General features: G+C 47.1%; 1 protein-coding gene across 1 annotated transcript in view; it reads right to left on the reverse strand.

The window, feature by feature from the left end:
• Positions 1-24321, reverse strand: part of LOC147703652 (uncharacterized) — a 1900603-nt gene that overhangs the window by 843221 nt on the left and 1033061 nt on the right. Inside the window, exon 11 of the mRNA XM_086929537.1 lies at positions 23879-23914. Within this exon, the coding sequence (XP_086785663.1) occupies positions 23879-23914 (36 nt within the window). The remainder of the gene's footprint in view (positions 1-23878; positions 23915-24321) is intronic.

Genomic DNA, 24321 nt, shown 5'->3' on the forward strand with positions numbered 1-24321 from the left:
TGGCCTAGCTAAGATCAAAGACCTTAAAACACCGTCTATACCAAAGCCAATACCTGAAAATACAACAACAGATATTGAGTTGGACGTATCACAAATTTTACATTTTAACAGAACACATCCTGATTGGAAAAAGTGGTTAATCTGGCCTACTGACACAAACAGCTGTCAAGATAGATTCCTGAATAAAACACAGGGGTTAAAAATGACCAGATTAGACTCGAGATACTCCCAGAGACAACATCCAGGGATTATAACAACATACAGTGTAGGGAAACTCTGCCTTGAATGGCTAACATCATCCACACTGGCTGAAATTAAGCAACACTTGTCTTTACTAAAAGATGGTGCTGATTTGCGCGATTTCATTCTTGGACCACGCAAACAGCGTCAAAAGCGTTTCATAGCGACCAGTATCTATGCTGCTTACAACGAGGCTTGGAAAGTCAAACAAATTGAAACTGCTGAGAAAATACGAGAAATTGATCGTATTAATTTGGAGAAATCACTTTCTGTAGTAGACAATGGGTTAATGACTCTGTCTTCCAGAATATATTCGTTGGACAATATTGTATCCTCTGCCTTTGATGTGATAGACAGAGACTTGCTAATGTTACAACATGGCCAGTCGCAATTACGTTCTATTATAGAATTAGGCTGGACGCTGCAAAATCTTCGTTCAGGCTATGTGCCTTGGCGTTTAATCAACACAACGTCATTATTTTCCAGTTTTAACCTTACTGATAAACAGATCAGTTTGGCACAGAAAGGAGCAGACTATACAATCCTGAGCATCGAAAAACTCGAGAGATTACCATTGACAATGTCAGAGAGTCCTGTCATTGAATGGATAATACACGGAATTATCACAATTCCGATAACAACTTTCCGATTTAAAAAGTGCCTTGAGTACATACCTGCTGGCCAGTATGAACAATTGGGTAAAGGATATGTAAAATCAGAATGGAAATTACCATACACTCATTCTTGCTATAGTGACAGCGACAAAAATGTATTTCTTAGTGGTGAAAACTGTAAACATTCACTAAGCGGTATACTTTTGTGTCAGGGTATTAATTTACACGGAGCATGTGATGGAAATTCTAACAACCTTTCATGCCACCAGCTAGTCACACCTGCAACTCAGATAGAGCCCTTCTTTATGCAACTTTCAAAGGGGAGTTACATTCTTAGAACGGATCACAGATGTTGTGGCCTTGTGCCAGGGAAAAGTTATCTAGTGAAAGTAACGTCCATGGTCAAATGCTGTATGCAAGCATTGTTTCCGAGTGGGACTGCAGACACAGTGACTCCCATCTGGCCTCGTCTGAGTCTCTATTCTATACGAATTGATACTTTAAGCAAAATGAAATCTGTACTTTTACAGACAACAGTGCCTATAACGTCATCAAAAGAGACGTATGATCTTCTAGTTGCAAGGACAGCTACCGAAGTTCATTACCTTATATCAACAAATTGCCCCGTGCATTTCGTAGAAATGTTGAGCCAACTCCTTAACATGTCTAGTGCCACAAGCATCCCAGGCATATTTAAGACAGTCTTTACGGGACTGCTAACACCCTTCCAGGCAATTTTGGGAATCGTTCCTAATTTTGTACACTCTGTTTTTGGCGGCATACCATTATTTTTGGGACTCGTCGCAGGGATTTTATTTTTGACCCTCCTGCTTCGTTATGGCAAGCCGAAACTCAGACATAGCTCCCATGGGAATGGAAGAGACAATCCTAGCAATGCGCTACCGGGACAGGATAACTAACGTCCTTGGATTGGCCAGGCTGAGAGATCTAAACATGACCTGGTTCCTTTCATTCAGACCTATATGGCAGAACTGTATCTTACCGGTACTAAGATGTATGCTATGCGGAGATGAATGCGTGTTGGACATCTGTCTTTCACTTCCATCAGCAGTACCAATGGACGTTGATACTTTGCTCAGTCCAATAACGGCTCACGCATTGTGTTGTCCCCAGCGGCTACCAATCCTGATGACAGCATTCGTTCAGACTCCTGTACTACGACTAGGTGGTAACAGTGGAGCAAGTGACAAAAGCAACATCACCCAGGTACGACCTTCTGTGAGCATTGCTGCTCCTGACTACGATGACAGCAATCATTCTCACACCTGCCAAGTTACAGCACTATCTAATTTGGTTGAACTATCACCTGATTTTGTAGACCAATTCTTTGAGAGCCTGTCTGATACGATGTTCTCACCCGTACAGAAACAATAACTTTTGAGAAGCTTTCCGACTCACAGCGTTCTCATGAACTCTGAATTCGGCCTTCAGTTTTGATCAACAAAAACTGCAGAAAGTGTTGGAACTCTATTTCCCCGTTCAAGCATTAATTCTTTTTGAATTGGATATTTTTAATATTGACCTTTTTTTTTGGGCACGAACAATTCTTTGCTTAACGTAAAAACTATTCTTAGAGAACAGAAGCTTCAAACTTCTATTTCTAAACACATCTAGAGACATAACAACATTACATCAGCCTCTAGCACATGTTATTACAATGCATTTATATGTGATGATTTATCTCGCCCTTCTTCTGTCAGAGATACTTCATGTGTAATTCTTTTGCATAATCGTTCATTATTTTCATATGAAATAATTTTTTGAATGATTCTATGCTTCAAAAAACGTACAGTACCTAAATTTCACGTATGACAAATACGCCTATTTCGAATGCATATATGTATTTTGGGGTGGGCAATGTTACACATGCATCCTATTGCTCTAGTTTTAGTAATTTGATGGACATGAATACGTGGAGTGGGTGTTATGTGTTTATCTAGGCTCCTGATCGATACTGTGACCTTATGCCCCTATTCGGCTATAAATCCATTTATTCCCTATATTAGCATAACCGTTCAAGTGCGATTTTCAGAAAAGTCATCTCTGGCCTCACACGAACAGAGCCACATTCCAGCATAGCTCTCTGCCACTTCCTTTGCGACCAATTAGTGCAATGACAGGGCAGGAGTCACTATCTGATATTCCTAGATTAACACTCAGAGTTCTTCAACAAGATAAAAACTCAGCAAACCTGGAAATCCCCGCTTGCTGTGTTTTGATTAGTAATGGAACTCTAATGAGCAACTGATAACTATCACTTCCTAGTGACATCTTTAATTGACGTCTTATGTCCAGCAAACTTGCGTCAAACCCGGCACCTGTCAGGTATAAATATTACCAACGTTGCCTTAAGCAATAGCTCGTTGCTCGTTGCCTGTTGTTAGCTGTCTGCAAGACCCCGTGTTGGTGAAGCTAGCACCCTGTCGCTGCAGACTGCTGTCCCCTTGGTGGTGAAGCTACTGATACCATTATCGCTGCTAAAGCGCGAACGATGGTGCAGTACGCTTAGGAGCTGAACAGCCGTCCCTCTGCGAAGACATCCAGCAGATTCCAGCTGCCGCGGACGCTGTCCCCCGCCTCCTCCTCCTCGACGCGCTGAGAAGAGAGCCGCTGCCTTTCTCCTGCAGAGAAATCCAGCTCCAGCGTTTCCGGTCTGCCCTCGCAGGTGACTGGGATATCGAGTGCCCCCTGAAGGAAATACCAGACTTCCATCATTCTATTCAGAGGTATGGTGTTGACTAAACCCTTAGATGAGAATTCTTGAAGCAAACCTTGGCAAAACCAACTTAACTTAAAGCTACTTACTTACTCCCCTTCCACGTGTTAGGCTTAGGTCAGGCACACTGGGGTAGGCATAGTTAGAAGCACCAGTTGAGTATTTTAGCCTAATGTATATATGACTGTATATATGTTTTATTACTTTTAAACCATTGCATGGCTAAGAAACCATATCAATGCTTTTACAGTTCTATTTCGCAATACTTATCTTACTGTACGTACTTTTTATAATAACAAGTCTTGCAATTGTGGCAATACATTTCTCTTGTACGAGAAGAAAGACTGTTCAATAAATGTTAACCCTTTATTGACAAACGCCCGTCTCTCTATTCTCTACATCTTGTGAAAGTAAACTGCACTAAACTGACTGAGTGAAATACATGTCTATTGTTTCACACGACCCTAGAGATTGACTCTTGATCTGAGGAGCAAAGTTGTCATGTTGCACGGTTGTTGGAAAGCTGAATCCCTTCTTGTCTGTGCCAGGGAAGCTGATCACTTCCCATGCAGAGAAGAAAGTTTCCAGTGACCTCTGAGCTAGTTGGTAACACACCCAATTAAGTTTAGCATAGTCAGTGGAGGCCTGGAATATCCGCAGTTCCACGTCGATACTACTGTTTATGTTATTCCAATGCGCAGGGCCTAGTGGGAAACTAGGAACTACACTACATCCCGACTTCGTGCACTATGAGGTAGCTTCAGCTAAACGCTAAAAGGGTCGTCTGTCGTAATTTGACAATGGCCGGGTTAGCGCTTAGCTTTGCTACACGTTATTTCCCTTAACTTGGCCTTACTCGAAAACGCCATTTTGTATGCTACGGCGGCCATTTTAGGGAATGAGCGGCCTCGTGGTCAGCATACCCTTTTGTCCTTTGTCGGTGTCACTGACCACTCGAGTTTGCCCAGCAACAGGCTATTTTTAGTAACGGTCAAGCCTGTACATGCGCAGTCCCAACTGACCAGTCACCCCTCAGGAATGTTCCGCCACAACTGACCAGTGGAGTTGTAACCCCTCCCATGAGTTGGCTGTGCTCCAAAAATGACCATATATGTACCTAAACTCTGTAACCTTGTACCGCCTATCTTTTTATTACCTGTAAATTGTATACAAGAAGGATTCACACCAACGTTCGGTGTGATACTTCTTGCATTGCCGAAGGGTGCTGTAGGAATGTACCACCACCCCATGGGGTCTTAATAAACTTGTCTTTTGTACTTTTCAGTTTCCGTGCCAACAGTTCTTTCGGTGTAAGTGGGTTATCTGCGGAGCATGTAGGCCTTGGGAACCCAATACCACACCCCAACCGAGTCTGCAGGCCCGAAGGTGCGCCAGCGGGTTCGTGCTGCCGAAAGATGACATGCATCGCCTCGTAAAACTTACAAAGTTGAGCGGGAGACGCTCCGGGTCCCGGGAAAGGAAGGAAGCCCGGAATCAACTCTTCGGCATCCGTATGTGGAGCCGCGGGAGGGGCACCACCCGCGTCCTCATCACGTCAGCCGACCGACAGGGAGAAGTCAAAGAGCGACGATGCTTCTTTGGCTTCTTTTTGTGCTTCGACTTACCCAACCCCGAATGCGAAGACTTCAATGACTTGGACGAGTATTGATGGCTTCGCGACTGGGACCTCGCGAGGAGCCGGCAGCCAGGGCTCAAGCAGCTTTCGGGACCATTCCTGCATAGCCTTCGGCACCACTGACCGGCAGTCGGAGCACGACTTGGGATCGTGGTCGCGCTCCAGGCAAAAGAGGCAATAGGTGGTGTGGATCCATAACCAACAACAGTCAGGGACAGGAACCGCATGCCTTGAAACCGGGCATCCCTCGTGCACCAGGAGTCGTAGACTCAAAAAGACAATGACAAAAGTCGCTCAAAAAGTCAGTCAAAAAGTGACTGGAGGTACCGCTCTCTCCGGATCTGCGCTGGCTGGCGCGGAAAAAGAAAGAACTGACGTCAGCACATGAGGGTGACATCTAAGTAGCTACTGCAACGTCATTCCGGCGACCACAACGCCAACGAGAGACGCGGAGCCGACCGACGCCATCTTCCGATGCGCAAAGGTACTGCTGACAAAAAACTTTCTGGATCCAGTCTGACGCCTGGGGGTAATTCTAAGGTAAGGAATTCTAAGGTAAGGAATCTATAACTTATGTTTTTTTTCAGATGCATATATCACCAGTTTTTTATACAAGTTAAAGAAAATGCTACTTTACCCCGTATTCCTCAGTATAAAATACCACAGGCAGGTGAACGGTTCTTCTTCAGATTATTCAGGATTTGATACGAAAGGGAGTAGTTAAGGAGGCGTCTGCCAATATTTGCTATAGTCCTATTCTTCCGTTCCACCTTTGGGTTCCCCTGATGTTATTGATGATGTTTACCGTTTTGTGATTGCTTTGCGAGAGGTTAATAAAATTGGGTTTCCACAGTTTCCAGTGGTTCCTAACATCACTACCTTCTTAACAATGATTCCATCTACTGCTATGTTGTTTTCTGTTATTGATCAAAAATGCATTTTTTAGTATTCCTATTCACCCATATAGTAGATATTTGTTTGAATTTACAGTGGCCGGATACTGTTGGGCTCCTCAAGGCTATATGGAAAGTCCTAGTATCTATAGTCAGGCATTAAAGAGTCAATTGGATTTATTGTCACTTCCTCCAGGTAATGTATTGGTTCAGTATTTTTGACAACCTCTTGATCGCTTGTGATACAGAGTTGGGTGTGCCTTGTAAACGTGCGAAGCCCAAGGTAAGATGGGTCAAAAGAACACTGACCAAAGAGTTCTGTAAGGGTAAGGGGGTGACGGCTATAGAGGTCAATAATTACAGCAATGGTATTACTTTTGGATATTTCCTTTCCTCTATTTTCACATTGGGTGGTGCTTCCATGGCTAGAGGTGAAAAGGCCAGAGAATATTTTGGGTGTAAGCTAAATATTTTATCCAATACTACCGTAGCAGCTTTACGCGACCTGACCACTCAGTTGGAGAGTATGCAAATATATTTGGAACAGACTAGATATGCTAGTTATGCAGTGGATTTCAGCCCGAAGCCTGACGTATGTAGAGGTAGACATGGTGGTGTACGCGCAGTAATTGGTGATCAGTGTGTAGTTGGGATAACAAATATGGAAAAAAATATTACTAAGCATATTCTGGATATCCTTGAAAATGTCAAAGGAATGGAGAGAGGGAATTGGAGTTGGTCTCTTTTTGACAGCTGGGGTTGTATTTTTAAAAAGGTGATATATCTTATTGCGATATTAGTGCTCAGTTGTATTCTTATTCAGTGTCTTCCCTTCTGTACAACTATTCTCACCCTTAAACGTAAGACATCAATTCATGACACCAATGCCGCCATAATGATTTTTGAGACTTCCTCACTGTTTCACTTCCTGATGTTGATAATATGGTATGTTCCTAATTGCTTATTCATGTGATTTCTCCTAACTGTTTGTAATTTTACTCGTTATTAGAAAATGCTTGAGCTCATGCTAAAAGGAGGGTCTGTTAGAATAAAAACGTTTATGCTCACACACTGTTTATGTAAGTTGGCATTCACTGCGCCATTTTCTATTTGGGTGCCATTTTAGGCTGTTCGAAACTGATCTCGTTTAATTCCCAGAAATGTTCCTGGGAGAAGTTAGCCTGGCATATGATGTCCAATAGTTATTTTTTTTTTTTTGTAGACCTTTATTGCACATAATACATATACACAGCGGTGTGCCTACAACCCACTGGTAGGGCCGGCCGCAATCAGTGTACCAGCTGAAGTAGCTGAATTCGCAAATAGTCATCATTAGCACAAGTGCACAGCATGGAAAGGCCCAGCATGGAAAGGCACACCAAGTCGTCAAGAGGTAATGTTCAGTGTTCATTATAAGACTGCAGCCATATCGCCCTTATGGAATCTCGGTCTCATTTTACAGTTTTTTTAAACAAACTCAAGTAACAACAATCCCCAACTCCCACCTGGTCAATCCTGGTTCCCGGTCCTAGTGAGTATTCCGAGTCTTTGAGGTAGAATGACAAAGAAACACTCGACCCTCGAGTGGCAAGAAAGCTATCAGACAGGGCCTACAGTCTTTGGTAAGTACTCCCATCATTTTACAATAAATAGCAGGTACACAAATGGCATTTGGGCTGTGATAAACTCACAAGGTCCATGTGGACCTCCTAGACAGACACGTGGATCACTCGGACTAAGCATGACACACGGCATTCACTTTCGCGGGAAACACTCACTCAGGTTCACCCCCTCCGTCCAACGATCCGGTACTCCTACTCCTGGCGCTATCATCATCAGCTAGGGAAAGCATATATTGCGTATACGGAGCCCATATATCTCGTGGTCGTGCCTTCGCTGGCAGTCCCTCATAGTAACAATTCAATTGATCTCTGCAGTAAGCCATGTCATTCAGCCACAGTTGTACATCAGGTGCTCTTCTCCCCCCCCCCACTCCATAGCAACCCTCCGTTTAGCCAATTGGAGCGCCAACACAATGAAACGTCTCGATTTTGCAGATATACCAGAGGCTATTCCCAGGAGGCATAGGCGCACATCCAACACAACCTCAATTGACGTCATGGCAGTGAGCGCCTCAGAGACAGCCTTCCAGAAGGCATACACATGTGAACATCCCCAGGCCAGATGTACAAAGTCAGCGTCATCCTCACCACACCGGACACCCTGAACAGTCACTCGAAGGCCATACCGAACCAGCTGGACCGACGTGTAGTACCACTGATGCACAAACTTATAATGAAGAAGACGAATATTGCCATTGGCCACGTATCCCCCAGTCATAGAGCAACATTCATTCCATTCATCATCACTCAGTGGTTCTGGGAGACTCCTATCCCATCGAGCCCTGGCCAGAACCGCGCCACCCCCCTCATCTTCCTGCGCAGCTCGGTACAGTTTAGAAAGCAACTTAGCCCTGTCCGTAGTGGTGTAAAGCAATTGCAAGGCTCCGAGTGTCAACGGTTCCTCCGGATATGTAGGATACAGAGCATGAACAGCAGCCCGAAGCCTGACGTATGTAAAGGTAGACATAACTGCATTAGCCGAGTGGTCTGTCATAGCCTGTAAGGAGAGGAACGAGGCCCCAGGGAATAGTATGTAGCCCAGCTCCCTGCAGAATCTGTAAACCTCCAATCTCGCCTGATACCGAGATTTCTGAGTGATAGAGAAGTGGCATAGCAGGCGCATATAATGGCAACCTGGCTGCTCGTCTGCCTAGTTCCCGCCAGGCGGTCGCCGTGGATTTCACCGTGTCAACCTCTCCTTTATCAAACACCGAATGATCATTAACTATCATAGCCCTCAGCGGATGTGGCAGAACAGCACTGGCTTCAAGTGCTACATGCGGGGTATATGGAGGAGCATACAGCCAGTAAGTTGCGAAATGTGCTTGCGCACACAAATAGTATAACTTCATATCTGGTACAGCAAAGTCCCCCAGCTCGTATGGCTTGGTCAATACCTCCCATGTTACACGCGGCTTCTTACCAGCCCAGGTTAGAGTAATCAGTAGGGATCTTAGCCTGGCAAAAAAGTGCAATTTCAGCGGGACAGGGATGTTGACAAAGAGATAAAGGAATTTCGGCAATACCACCATTTTAATTAAAGATACTCGATCTGCCAGAGTTAGAGGGAGTCGCGTCCAACGCGCCACCTGATCCTCCAACTTAGAGATGGCCACTCCATAATTAGCCCTTATAATTTCTTGGCTGTCCCTGTGCACCCAGATGCCCAGATACCGAACTGACTCTGTCGCCCATTCCAACGGAAATTCTAAGGGAATCTGGTGGGTAGCATCCGTGAGGGGCAACACCACACATTTGTCCCAGTTGATGGTCAGACCGGAGTGACGACCAAACTTGATAAACTCTCGAAGTATGGCTTCTAGGTGTAGAGCAGGTTAGCGCACATAAAGGACCATGTCATCAGCATACATGGACACTGCCAAAGACCTGAGAGGGAACTTCAGCGCCGCCTCTGCATACCTCTGCTTCAGGATACAGGCCAGCGGTTCCATCACAATAGCAAAAAGCAAGGGCGAGAGAGGGCAGTCCTGCCTCGTCCCCCTCTGAACCGGAAATGGGCTGGAGATATGACCATTGACCCTCACTCTCGCTATGGGCTCAGTATATAGGAGAGTTACCAGTGATGTAAAAAAAAAAGGCACCCCCATTCGGTGTAGTATGGCTATCATATATCTCCATGCCACCGAATCAAAGGCCTTGGCAGCGTCAAGCATGACAGCCACCGCAGCCAGCTCCCGCTTAAGCAGATGTAACACAGCAAACAGAGCCCTCAGATTATGAGTAGTGGACCGGAGAGGTACGAATCCCGATTGATCCGGCAGCACCATGACTGGGAGGAGTAAGCGCAGTCTTGTGGCCAAAACTTTAGCTATTATTTTTACATCTGTATTCATGAGGGAGAGAGGGTGATACGAATCACATTGATTCGGGGGCTTTCCCGGCTTAGGCAGCGCTACCAGTAGCGCCTCTCTCATTGTGGTTGGTAACTGGCCGCAGTAAACCGCTTCTTCCAGGACCATCGCCAAGTGTGGTAGCAACTGATCTGCATATTCTTTATAGAATTCAGAGGGCAAACCATCCGTGCCAGCTGCCTTGCCATTTGGGAGAGCAGCTATTGCCTCTCTAAACTCCTCCTCCGTGATATGATGCATAAGGAATTCCTGTTGCCCCCTCGATAACCATACCAAAGCGATGTCCTCGAAGTACCTATTTATTTCCTCCTCATCTGCTGTGTCCCTGTGCTCATACAGCTGTGCGTAGTGTTTTGTGAAGCAAGCCAGAATACCATCCGTGCTAGTCACTACGTCCTCACCGTCTTCTATTTCTTGCACAGTGCAGTGACGCACCCAGGGATCCCTTACCCGGTCCGCCAATCCCTTCCCCGGTCTACCCCCTTCACCATAATATCTAGCTCTAGTGTGTTTGGACAGGAATTTCACCTCCTGCTCCGCCAGCTCGTTATATTCAGTGACTTTCGATCTAATTTCGGCTAATAATGTTTCCCCCGAACATTCCTCCAGCTGTCGTTCCAGGACCAACAATTCTCTTTCCAACCTAACCATGGAGTCCCTCAGTGACGTAAGCACCCCTGATTGGAGGCCAATACACGCCCCTCTCAGAGTCACCTTAAAGGCCTCCCACACTGTACTCATATTATCAACAGATCCCACATTGTTGGTGAAAAACTCCTCAATAATCTGACGCAATCGCTCACGTAGTACCTGATCAGACAACACACCAGGGGATAGGCGCCAAGGAAAAGGAGCCGGTGCATGTGTCGGCAATTGTATCACCAGTCGAACCGGCGCATGATCAGAGATCGTGCGAGGTAGATGTTCCACATCCAGTACCCATCCACTCACATCACGAGTCACCAGCCAGTAATCCAATCTCGACCATGTATCATGCGCCGACGTGTAGCATGTTCCCTCCCGTCTGCTCAGGTGCCTCAATCTCCAGGCATCCAACAACCCTAGTCCATGCATACCCTCACAGACCGCATCCACAGCTTTCTTTCGCACGCAAGGCCTATCCTGTTTCTTGTCCAATTCAACATCCAACGTGACATTCAAATCTCCTCCGCAGAGTACAGCCGACAGGGGAAGCATATAGATTTTGTTCCAAAGTGTAACATAGAAGTCAGGATCATCCACATTCGGCCCGTATACATTAAGAAGGGTGACCAGCGTTCCGCACAATTTACCCTGCACAATGATATATCTACCATCCTGGTCAATCTCCTCATGGAGCACTTCAAATGGTACATTTCTCTTAATCAAGATCATCACCCCACGTGCATAAGAAGAATAGGCCGTAGCCAGCCGTACCCCCGCCCACTGCTTACCCACAATTTCAGCCGCCTTTCCCCGAAGGTGCGTTTCCTGAAGAAAAACTACCTGTGCACCATGCCTATTCAGGAACGCAAGCATCTGTCTAGTCTTTTGCGGCCGATTCAATCCCCGAACATTCCAAGTAATACAAGTGAGTTTACCTCCCCTATCCATACTTCCCGACCTTCAAGCTACCCAGCAGCCAGTAGACACCTCCCAACCCCCTCCCGATAACCCAGTATCCGCCACCCAGCAATCCAGAAATGTCATGAACCTCTTTGCAAGTTAAACCGTACATATACCTACAATGTTCCAAATATCTTTTAGACATCTCAGATCCCCCACCACTGACCAGGAAATACAGCAACCCTACCCCAAATGTCAAACCCCCCCCCCATCCCTCCACCCACTTCAGCATTCCCAACCTGCCAAAGCCGTCCCTTCCCCCCCCCTTACAAACCCCAACATTGCAAACAACTGTGTGTGGGGAACTCCCATATCCGGGGGCGCAGCGGCACACAACTCCCGTCAGAGAACAAACGAGAGTGCAGACCATGCTCAATAATGAACAACCCAGCCCATTCACCCCATCTGCATGGTCATAGGAAAAACAAACAGCAGTCAAATATCAATACACCGCCATAAGACTCCTATCTATACACTCTTGGTTCAGCAGAGGCGCCAACATATGTGGTCAGTGTCACAAGCAGACATCACAGTATGCGTGTACATCCCTCTTCGGCCGCAGCCACCAAGCTAGGTCCCAACAATTTCTGTAGGATTCATGGCCCAGTCAATAGCACGCATTGCTTAGCAAATGTCGATAATACGGGCCAGTACGTATATCACGCGGCAACATGCGCGGGCACGTCAATTAATAACCCAGGTAACAGGTCGCTTTAGGGATGGGCAGCATTTACAAGTAGGACAGCAAACAGTGTGTATCAGATCAGGACATCATGGCTGCGCCTCGCGCTCGGTGGACTATGTGCGACAAGTTAAGCAACCTCGTCCTGCCTGTCATCCTCCCCATCCCGATGCCCATTTGTGTCTCTTTTACGTTTTTTCTGCTTTTTGGCGTAATCCATGGCCGCCTTAGGGGAGGAAAAGATTTTGTTGTCTGACGGAGGCCCTATCCGAAGCCGTGCAGGATACAACATGGCGTACTGGATGTCTTCGGCGCGTAAGAGCCGTTTCACTGTGGCAAATTCTTTGCGCGCCGTTTGCACCGCCATGGTAAAGTCAGGATAGAACTCCAGTTTGTTACCTTGGTACTCAATGGTGCCCTTTTCCCTTGCAAGGCGCAGTATAGTATCCCGGTCTCTATAGTTCAGGATCCGAGCTATAATAGGACGTGGCTGCGCCCCAGGCACTGGACGCTTCGCCAGGGAGCGATGGGCGCGTTCCACGATGAAGACGCGAGATAACTGGTCCACCCCAAAAACGTCCACCAGCATACGCTCCATGAAGTCCTCCATCCGGCCAACATTTGTGGACTCCGGCAGGCCTGTGACGCGTATATTGTTCCTTCTGGACCTCCCTTCTAACTCCTCATTCTTCGCCTGTATGACGCCAACACCCTCTCCATATTAAACACCTTAGTCGTAACCGTGGCGAGTCCATCCTCCGTGGCAGACACTCTCTGCTCCACTTCCCCCATCCGCTCGTTTTGGCGGTCGAATTGAGTTGCCATTTGGTCAAGGCGATGATTAACCGGCTCCATGGTGCCTTCGATGGACTGTAGGGTTTTTTGCATGGCCACCAATGTAGTCTCTAAATTCGGGGTGCCCCCAACTGCCCCCCCTTGCTCAGAGTCAGGTGGCGCCTGTGAAGACGTGAGCGCCGTTTTTTTGGTTTCAAACGTTATCTTCGGTTGGTTTCTCTCCGGCCTGCCCATGGCGGCGATCAGTGCGGTACCCTTGCCAAGGCACCGCAATTATATAGGAGGGATATCGTGAAAGGCGCCCCAGGAAGTCTCAAAGCACGCACCAGTGGCCCCGTGCCAAAGTATGTTTCTGTGGCCCCTCAACTATCCCCAGCCTGGGATAGAAGCAGCAATGGTGCCCGGAGGCGAAAGTGCGCCAAAATGTCTATGCCCCCAGCCGTCAAGCGTATGTGGAGAAAGCTCGTCCGGCGGCCTCTCCGTCAACTGGGGATCGCAGCGCCGCCACTCCGCCGTTATGTAGGCCTCCCCCCCGTACCCCCGCCGGCCAGAGCTCGCACGGCGCGGCCCAGAGCGGCCCAGCGCCGCCTCCGCAGCCCCGGGCTCGCGTAGTACCCCGCCCCACTCACCGCAACCAGCAGGGCCGGGTCAGGCCGTTCGATTTCCAGGTGCCGCACAGCATGATCCATACAAGCGCCGCTATCCCAGGCACTGGGCGCCGCTTTCTCCGGATTCCCTCCGTAGGCAGCGGAGGAGATCCCCAGTCCGGTCAACTTCAGGGCGGGCTCAAGATGGGAGGCCGGTTCTCCACAGGCGCGATCACAGCGCGGGACAGCTCGACTTTGGAGAAGGTCGCACCAGCTTTCCGGCAGACAAAAATCACCTCATCGGATCCCCAGAGATAGCGGGTGGTGTGTGGCTCGTAGATGGGGTTCAGGTTAGGCGGGTTATATAGGATAAATGAGCAAATGTTGGATGGTCTCGGCGGAGCCTCACTTACGTGCGGCCATCTTGCTCGGCGCCCTCTAGCGCCCCCCGATGTCCACTAGTTCTAGTGGGCACCTTGCACCAGTCTAATCGACCCTTATTGATGGTGGTTGTAAAGTTAACCTCATAGAAAGCTATCCCAGTGGTAGCATGAACCAGCAGTCTTCAGGCTATGACTTCAGTAGGCAAGTTAAGCAAGTTGTTTTACCATGTATAATCCCTTGAGTACCAAATGAAAGGACACCACACAAGGTATATATTAAATATATATGTATTTAATATAAACATAAACCCCTCTGCACTCTTTATGAGGTCAGAGGTCAAAATACAATACAAGTCACACAGTTAATATACAATGAGTTGCACAGTATAAGTTATGCCCTGGGGGCCTCACAAACCATATACTAAGAAAGTGGTATAAGTTAGAAAGCAGGCCTGGGGCCTGTGGAATCGCTGGGGCTACACTCAACAACCAAAGGTTAGGAAGTAGGAGGCCCACAGAAGACGCGTGCAGTGTCTAAACACAAACACAGGTTACCATTGACTTTCTATGGGGAACGAAGAAGTTACAAATATGCAATTTAAGGACACTTCTGGATGGACTAGGATGGAACCCTTTTAAACTAGGATACTTCGAGAGTCAAGACCCACGGGAGCACCAGAGTTCTCGTGTTACCTCACCCAGGGAAGCCGGGTGCATAGGTGTCCTTTTGTGTCGGGTTTCGTCGTCGTTTCTATGGAGAGCTGCAAAGAAGTGCTGCAGGCGGCAGGAGGAAAAGTGTCTGGGTGGATCCAAGGGTGCATCGGGGATGTGAAGAACCTGAAAGCAGAGGGGACAGAGTCTGGGTCACTAGCCAGTGACCAGGAATGTACCAGGAAGGAACCAGGCGATGTTGGGTGCTTGAAGGTGAAGAAGGTGAGTTTGTCTCTTCAGACACGAGGTCCAGGAGGCATCGACAATGACCAGGTGCTGGATTCGAGCTGTCCCACAATGGATCTAGATGACTGCGGTGTCGGTATCCGATTGGAGCCAACAAGCCTTGGCAACCGCAACCCATGCAGGATGTCAAGATTGGTTCTGTTGCAGACCAGCAAGGTCTGTGGCGCTTCTCCTTTTCAGGGAAGCTGGAGCAAGCCTGCAGAAACCAGGAAAGCAAGTTAAATTCAAGATGGCGTCTTTAGGGGGCTCACTAGCCAATGGGCAAGGAACCGGGAAGACGTGTCGAGCTCAAATGCAAAGGCGGGGCCCACAGGACACTCGCGGGGTGTGGGGGCCTGGGCTTTGGTGGAAATTGTGCTCGGGCTCGGGCTTCTCGTACTGATAGAGACATCTAGCCACAGATTCCTTGCCTTTGACTAGATACTCAAGCAACACCATTAATGGCGGAGTGATTGCGGACAGGTTTAAACCAGGAAGTCCTGCAGGACAGAGTGGCCAAAATAGCCGTCCCTGCGGACTTGACAGTCCAGGCAGTAGTGCTTGTTAAATGTGTCCAGGGATGCTCTGGTTGCTGGCTTACAAATGTCAAGGACTAGAACTCCATCTTGCAATATCATGGTAGCAGCCTTAGCTCTGGTGGAGTGAGCCCTTAAACCTTCAGGAGGCTGCCTTTGGCCAGAGTGCAGCAAATTGTGATTCAGAGGATGACCCATCACAAGGTAGTCTTCTTCTGCACCGCACAACCTTTCTTTGTTCCAAAGTACCCCACAAAGAGTTGGTTGTCCACCCAGAACTCTTTAGTGCAGTCAAGGTAGAATGTCAATGCTCTTTTCGGGTCCACACGGTGAAGTTGCTCCTCTTCTTTAGAGGGGTGGGGAGGAATGTAGAAAGTGGGTAGGATGACAGATTAAATGGAATGTTACTACCACTTTCAGTGAGAAAGAGGCCCTAGTGGGAAGCACCAACTTATCAGGGGAGATGGTCAGGTAAGGAGGCTTGGTTGACGGAGCCTGCAATTCGCTCACCCTTCTGGTTGAAGTGATTGCCACTAAAAAGACTGTTTTGATAGTAAGCAGTGGGCCAGTGTGCAGAGGATCAAATGGAGCTCACATGAGAAAGATAAATTAAGGTCTCACTGAAGCATAATGAAAGGGGAAGGTTGAAACATATACACACATCTTTTAAGGAATCTATTGACAATAGGAGAGTTAAATGAAGAGGGTTGGTCTGGCAGCCTCAGGAAGACAGACAGTGCCAAAAGGTACCCTCTGACAGTGCCCAGTGCAGCGCCCCATGGGCACGGATCAAAATAAAAAGCAAAACCTGAGAAAGGGAAGCAGAAAGAGGATAAATAGACTTTTCTTTATAATATTTTACAAATCTGTTCCACCTTGAGGAGTACATGGATTTGGCAAGGGGGCGCCTGCCTGCCAAATTACCATTACCTTTAGCAGCGAGGTCGACTGCTATCACCTGCCGCTACTAAATCTCCACGCAAGAAGGGGTAGAGTTTACATGTTTGGGTGGAGGACTGTCCACTGCTGCTGTGACAGAAGATCCTCCCAAGAGGCAGCCTAAGCGGAGGATCGATGTTGATCTGGAGAAGCTTGGATACCGGAGTCTACATGCCAGTCCAGAGCCACAAGAATGACTTGGGCCTGGTCGCTCTTGATCTTCTTGAGCACTCTGGACAGGAGTGGTATTGGCAGAAAGGCATATAGGAGGATTGAGCTTCACTCAAGATGAAAAGCATCTCTGAGTGAGAGCCACTTGGAAACTGCAGCACGCAAAAAAGCTGACTTTGTGCATTCCCCGTGGGGGCGAACACATCTAACGAAGGATTTCCCCACTGTTGAAAAAGACCTTGCACCACCTCCGGTCGGAGATGCCATTCGTAATCCACTAGGCATCGATGGCTGAGTTAATTCGCCCTGGCGTTCAGCGAACCTACCAGGTAGTAAACCATCAGGTATATACCCTGCTTTTCCAACCAAATTCAGAGATGCAGGGCCTCTTGACAAAGGGTCCATTACCCCATCTCACCCTGTTTGTTGCAGTACCACATGGTGGGGGTGTTGTCTGTGACCACTTGAACCAGCTTTCCTTGATTGAAGAAAGACAGGCTTTCAATGTCAAGAGAAGTGCTCGGAGCACCAGTAAGTTGAGGTGGAGTTCGTATTCTGCCAGAAACCAAAGTCCTCTGATCTCCAACTCTTCCAGATGGCCGCCCCAGCTCAGGAGTGATGCATCAGTCACTACAGTGTGTTATATCTGGGGAAGGGAAAGGGGTCTGTCTCTGACCCAATCGCAGTCGGTTAGCCTCCACTGCAGTTCCAGTGCAGTTCTCTACGAGATCTGGGCCATGTTGTGGAGAATCTCCTGATGCTGTGCCCACTGGAACTTCAAATTCCACTGCAGAGCCTGCATATGTCATCTGGCATGTGTCACTAGCAGGATGCAGTAGGCCATGAGGCCCAGCAGCCTCAGAGTCATTCTCACCGGAAACCAAGACAGAGGGTGAAACATTGGTATCATAGCCTGAATATCCTGGACCCGTCATTCGTGAGACTAGGCCCAAAACTGCACTCTGTCTAGAGCAGCTCCAGTGATAGGAAGAGTCTGAAAGGGAGGCAGGTATGTATCACGGATTCCCTGGGGAGTGGGCCCCACAAGCTTCGTCCGATGTTGACGCTTTAATCCTCATCCGTGCAAAGGAATGGCCTGACCCCTTTATGAAGGTTTGGAGCCTACGGGAGGACGTATTTGGGAGCATGATATTGGACCCTCTCCTCCTATCAGAAGGCCCCACCGGGATGAAAAGGGAGGAGACAGAACCAGGAAGCGAACAACCTGGGGAAGACGAATGTGGAAGAGAACCAGAGAAGCAGCTGCTGGATCCCGTGTCATCCGGTGTTCCTGACGCCCAGGATGAGAAGCCGGAGAAGGACCCGACACCAGAAGGACAACGATCCTACCCGTAGCCCCTCCACTCTCCAGGAGGAGTGTGGCTGGAGCAGGTACGTAGTCGTTTGCCGGTGCTTTTGTTTTCACGGGGAGGCAACAGGTAGGTTTGTGAGGGTGGTCACCGATTCTCTTTATTGTTTGAGCACAGGTGATGGTAGTTTGCGGTGACCCCCTTGCACCCCGCTGCCCTGGTCAAAAGCGGCTCCCTCGAGTATTCCACTGATCTGTTGTTTTTCTTTTCTTTTTGACACTGTCCGGGACATCCGCCTGCCGGACCTGAGACAACGCGGAGTGCCGCAGAAGCTTTCCTGCCAATAAGATTCCACCGGACTGTAGAGACAATTCCGTTTCCCCCCTTCTCCTCGTCCATGGCAACACTGGATGGACACTGTTCCTTTATGAACCACAGTTCACCCTGAATAAAAAAACGTCCATATTACTAAATTTCCAGGGTCTCCAGATCTTCATTCCTGACTCAACATTCCCTTGTGCCTACAACCACTCAGGGGCCCGTGACAGTGGGACTTTGTAACTTCCATCAAGATAGGGGCAGAATGGCACCCTTGATCTGCACAGACATGCTGCAACCACTGCCATCACCTTGGGGAACACCAAAAGGGAGCTGGTAATGCCAAAGGGTGGCACAGTGAACTGAAAGGGCTTGTGGCCTACAGTAAACAGGAGGTGGCACCGATGATCAGTCAGGGGGTGAATGTTAAAATAGGCGTCCTACAAGTCCAACGCTACCATCCAGTCTCCTGGGTCGAGGGCAGACAAGACCTGAGCTAGATGTAAACATCTTGAACTTTTCCTTTTTAAGGAAGAAGTTGAGGGCTTGCAGATCTAGGCCAGGGCGCAGACCCTTTTCCTTTTTTGGGAGCAGAAAGTAGTGTGGAATGACAACCAAAGTCTACTTAGGTGCCGGAATTCTCTCTACGGCCCACTTACCCAAGAGAGTCATGACTTCCTCCTGAAGCAAAGTCAGATGATCCTCCATCAGCCCGTCATAAGTTGGAGGCATAGAAGAGGGGTAGTCTTAAAGGGGAAGGAGTACCCCTTCAGACTGTCTGGAGGGCCCACTTGTCAGAGGTGATGTTGTGACAGCAGTGGAGGTGATGGCTGATCCTGCCACCAACTGGTCGCTCATGATCTTGATAGCCAAGAATAAAAAGGTTTGGAAGTTGAGGTTGCAGGGAGAATGGTTGACTTTTTGGCTGCCCGACCCATGGGGTCAGAATGAGCCATGCCCACGGCCGTGCAGAGGTTGTTGAACTTGAACGGTCTTGTGGCTGGGGGTATGGCTGGCCCGGCTGAAAGCGCCCTCTGTAGCGTTGAAAGGGGCAAAAAGCAGATGGATTGTGTGACCATTAAGAGGCCTAAGGACTTGCTGGTAGCCCGTGAGTCCTTAAAGCGCTCCTGAGCCATGTCTGCCTTACCTCCAAAGAGGCAGTTGCCATCAAAGGGCATGTCCATTATAGAGGCCAGGACATCCCCTGAAAAAACAGAAGTCCGCGGCCAAGTGTGGTGTCGAACAACCACTGTTGATGAAACTGCTCTACACAGCAAGTAAGGGTGTGTCGGGATCACAGAGAATGGGAACTTTGCCACATATATCTCTTCTAATATTGCACCGAAGAGGATTGCCTAGGCCTCCCTTGGAACCCGTGGCAGCACTTGGGTAACTGTTTCCCACAAAGTGTGGGAATAACAGTCCAATATGCATACAGTGTTTACCGACCGCAATGCAAGGCTGATGGAAGGAAAACGTTTCTTACCTCCACTATCCAGCCCCTTGGATTCCCTATCCGGGTGTGCGTAAGGGAATGTGCCTTAAGAGGTAGAGGCTTGGACCACCAATCTCTCAGAGGTAGGATGACTAGTGAGGAAATCTGGGTCACCCGTTGCAGGGCAAGGGCAAGGGCAATTGCATAATTCATAGGAGCCCCTGTGCTGGGCTTGGAACAGGTTCCCAGTGGGACATCAGTTAAGGCCTCAGTGAAAGGCAGCTAGGGTTCAGAGGGGAGACACTAGGCTGTAGGACTTCTGTCAAGATATTCGTCTTGACTGCCATGGAAGGGAGCTGAATGCCCAGTATTGAAGCTGCCCGTTGCACCACCATAGTGTATGAAACTCTCTTCTCTGTAGCAGTGGTAGGGGGAGAAATCAGGCCAGATTCTGGAGAGGTATCCAGTCCGCTGGCCTCAGCCAATTCCTCATACCAGTCCATTTATTGATGAGGCTGGTCTTGTAAAAGGTCCAGCGAACCCTTCCAATCTTCCTCAATTCCTAGCCCTTCAGAATGAGGCTGATGAATGGCATAGAACCTAAGGGCCCTGTAACACTGGTAGGTGCTGATCGGCTTTGAGTCATCAGTGATAAGAATGGGTCTGGCACTGTCAGTCGGCACCGGCAGCATCTAGAGACTCAGCATTGGGACCAGCGCTGGGGAAGGTCGCAGCTTGTACGACCAGTGTCAGGCCAGATCCATGGGGGGACACCAGCGCCAAGCTGGAGCTGCCAGCGTGGAACTCGATGGAGCCCCCATTGAGTCTCCAGGGCCTGAATGTGCACCAGTAGGGTCAGGCTGCACAAATATGAGGCTACACAAAACTAGAAGGGTGTTCCTGCAGTGGCCGTATAATTCAATAATGTGAGTACATCTCTAATAAATCAACACAAATAGTGACAGAAGGAGATGAGGTACAAACGAAGTTCATTCAAAAAATATATATTTTTATTTACTTATTCTATTTTATTTTTATGTGAATATAGATACATATAGATTAAATTCTTGATCAACGAATCTTCTTTTATAAAGTTCATAAGAAATACATGGAGTGTTTGAAAAAATTCATAAAGGACACAAAAACAATTCTAAAATCCATAACAAATTAGTAGGAATTCCCCTGAAAAACAATCATACACAGCAACTCACTCACGTGCTAACAATCATTCTGCATTCATACTACATACAAAGATGAAAGAAGGAACTGGATTCCAATTAGCAAGATGGCTACGCTAATGTGGTTCAAGGGCACCAAGGTGTAGTTGTTGGCCCTTGTGGCGGGTCTACGCGCGTTTCGGTGGGCAAGCCACCTTCATCAGGACCTTATACATATTACCTTTGTCTTGCAGGGTCGCGGTGGCCTTACAGTATCAAATTACCTCGCAGAATGCCTGTTCTCTATGACAAATAATCGCCACTAATAATTGTAAGTCTTTCATATAGCACTTCTAGCCTATTATGTGTATTACAACTTAATGACTTCCATGTTGTCCCTGACAGACGTATTGGTATCTCTTTTCTACATTAGAGACCGAAATAACATATGAGTTCATGCACTACGCGGACCACATTATCCTGAGACCCTGTATTTAATAGGAGTATTTCTTCAGAATCCACTATGCAATGGAAACATCTTGCCCATTTCGGTATGTCTCTCTTCTTTTAGCGCCTCTTAAAGGCAGTCCGGTTAATTCAGAAGATTAAGGTCCTCCCAGACATAACCTTGACATGGGATTTCACACATTTCTTTTTTAGCCTATTACACAGAATTTGATATTTAAGACACCAAGATGAAGCTTTGAGGGTCACCTAACACATCTGACTTGGCAATTTGGGTAAGCTCAACTACTAGGGACCATGCATGTATACCATGGAATTCAGCAAACCTGAACACACTGTAACAGTTTCCCCTGGCCCCTTTATAGATGCAGTGCCATTTGAGTGACCCTACCATTCTACTCTTATAAAGAACCCGTTTTTGATGATAGCTGATCTATCACCTTGTAAGTATGACTAAATGATTGGACATGTCTTTATATAGAGCACCCTTACATTCAGCCTGTGCAGAATAAGATATCTTATTGCACAATTGGTCCCCCATGAAATGATAGTGTAACCCGTGACTCTGTGTCAATACAATATCTTGCTTTTATACTATTAGATTTCTCTGTTCTCCTGTCTAAGAAGTAGACTTTCTCTCTTATTAGAGTAACGAACCATGGGTTTTACCCAACAGTGAATGTATTAATGCTCAATTGTTTATAGATCTTTTGTGTATGTGATAGTGACAGACTTGTTTTTTCTTTTTAGGCCAATTGCTTTCTTATCTGATCCCCTGCTATCTGCACAATTCGATGTACAAGGTCCTGATGAAGGTGGCTTGCCCACCGAAACGCGCGTAGACCCGCCACAAGGGCCAACAACTACACCTTGGTGCCCTTGAACCACATTAGCGTAGCCATCTTGCTAATTGGAATCCAGTTCCTTCTTTCATCTTTGTATGTAGTATGAATGCAGAATGATTGTTAGCACGTGAGTGAGTTGCTGTGTATGATTGTTTTTCAGGGGAATTCCTACTAATTTGTTATGGATTTTAGAATTGTTTTTGTGTCCTTTATGAATTTTTTCAAACACTCCATGTATTTCTTATGAACTTTATAAAAGAAGATTCGTTGATCAAGAATTTAATCTATATGTATCTATATTCACATAAAAATAAAATAGAATAAGTAAATAAAAATATATATTTTTTGAATGAACTTCGTTTGTACCTCATCTCCTTCTGTCACTATTTGTGTTGATTCATTAGAGATGTACTCACATTATTGAATTATACGGCCACTGCAGGAACACCCTTCTAGTTTTGTGTATTCTTTCTCCCCTCGGTTCCTGGGCCATAATCTACTTTTTTGAGGGGGTCCCATTGCTCATGTTTTGCACAAATATGAGGCACATGGCATCGTAAAATTCCTTCAGCTGGGCGGGCAATACTCTGGCTCCTGGGAAGAATGAGAAGCGTGGAGCTAACCCAGGCGCAGGCTCCAAGGAACAAGTCCTAAAGTGCCCAGACTCCTCTGTTGCATCAGCCAATGGACGGGGAGAAGTTGAAGCACGCTTCGACTTCTTATGTTTCTCGTGCTTTTCACCTGACAGACTCAATGATTTCGACTGGGAGGACGAAGACTTGGGATTTCCAGAGCAGTGCCTGTATCTTCTTCTCAACCAGGACCGTGAACGACGCAGCGCTGAGCGCGGGATCCCATGCAGGTTTAGAGACCCCTGCCTCAAAGCTTTCAGAGGCATGGTTCGGCAGTCAGAGCACAACTTTTAGTCGTGGTCGCACTCCAGGCACCAGAGACAATGTTGGTGTAGGTAATTCATCGACGTGGCGCATTCACACAGCGTGAAACCAGAAGGGTTCTTGAACATAAGGGAAAAACCTCCCCACCAAAAAAGGAGTCTACAAAACATTAAAAAAATCCTGTCAAAAAATACAGAGGGTAGCTCTCTTTACAGATCTGCGCTGACTGGTGTGGATGGAAAAGAACTGGTGGTGCCTCTATAGGTGACGCAGACGTCACAACAGTGCAGATCACGCCGACAATGTCGCACGGAGCAGACTGGTGCCACGTACCGGGGTTCAGTGGTATTGTTCGAAGAAAAATCTATTGGATCCAGTCTGATGCCTGAACAAATCAAATGTAAGGAATCTGCAGCTAGATGTCTCTATCAGATAATATACGTATATCAGGTTTTAGCAACAGAACACCTTCATGGAGGAGGTATAACTACTGCTTTCAAATCAAATGTCCTTACCAAAAAAAATAAAAGCAGAGCCAAAACCCCTTAATTAATACCAATTCTTAAAATTCTTTTTGGTGACTACATAAGCTCTTGAAGAAATTACGTGTGTCTCTAGCTAGACCTAAAAAAAGGAAAACATACATATATACATATATTCAACAGTGAAAAATGCACTCTTTCCTTCAACATCAGAAATATTACCTGGCTGAGGAGGGGCTGGTGGAAATAGATCAGATCCTGTGGAAAAAGAAAAATATAAACTAACATAATATACACAAACAAATAGGAGAGCAAAGTGTGTAGTTAAACTCTTGAGGGACTGAAAGGGATGCTGTCACAGAAGAAAAATAGGAGTTTAGAGGAAAATTGACTATATGACACAACACTAGACTGTAAGACACTGCAGTGAAACATGAGACTCTAGAACACTAATGTGTAAGAGCGTGAATGCAATATATGCATACTGAGCACTACATTGAGGTTTAGAGTACTGCACTATAATATCAAACACTTATTTAAAGTAGACTGCACCATACAAGAATATGGAACACTGTCATTAAAATAAAAGCATTATGATATAGCCCTACCCTGCCGCCTTATAAGTTATTTTTCAACTACAAGACGCAGCGAATCCTGTAATGATG

This window comes from Lissotriton vulgaris, chromosome 7 (genome assembly GCF_964263255.1).
Source record: "Lissotriton vulgaris chromosome 7, aLisVul1.2, whole genome shotgun sequence".
Lineage (NCBI taxonomy): Eukaryota > Metazoa > Chordata > Amphibia > Caudata > Salamandridae > Lissotriton > Lissotriton vulgaris.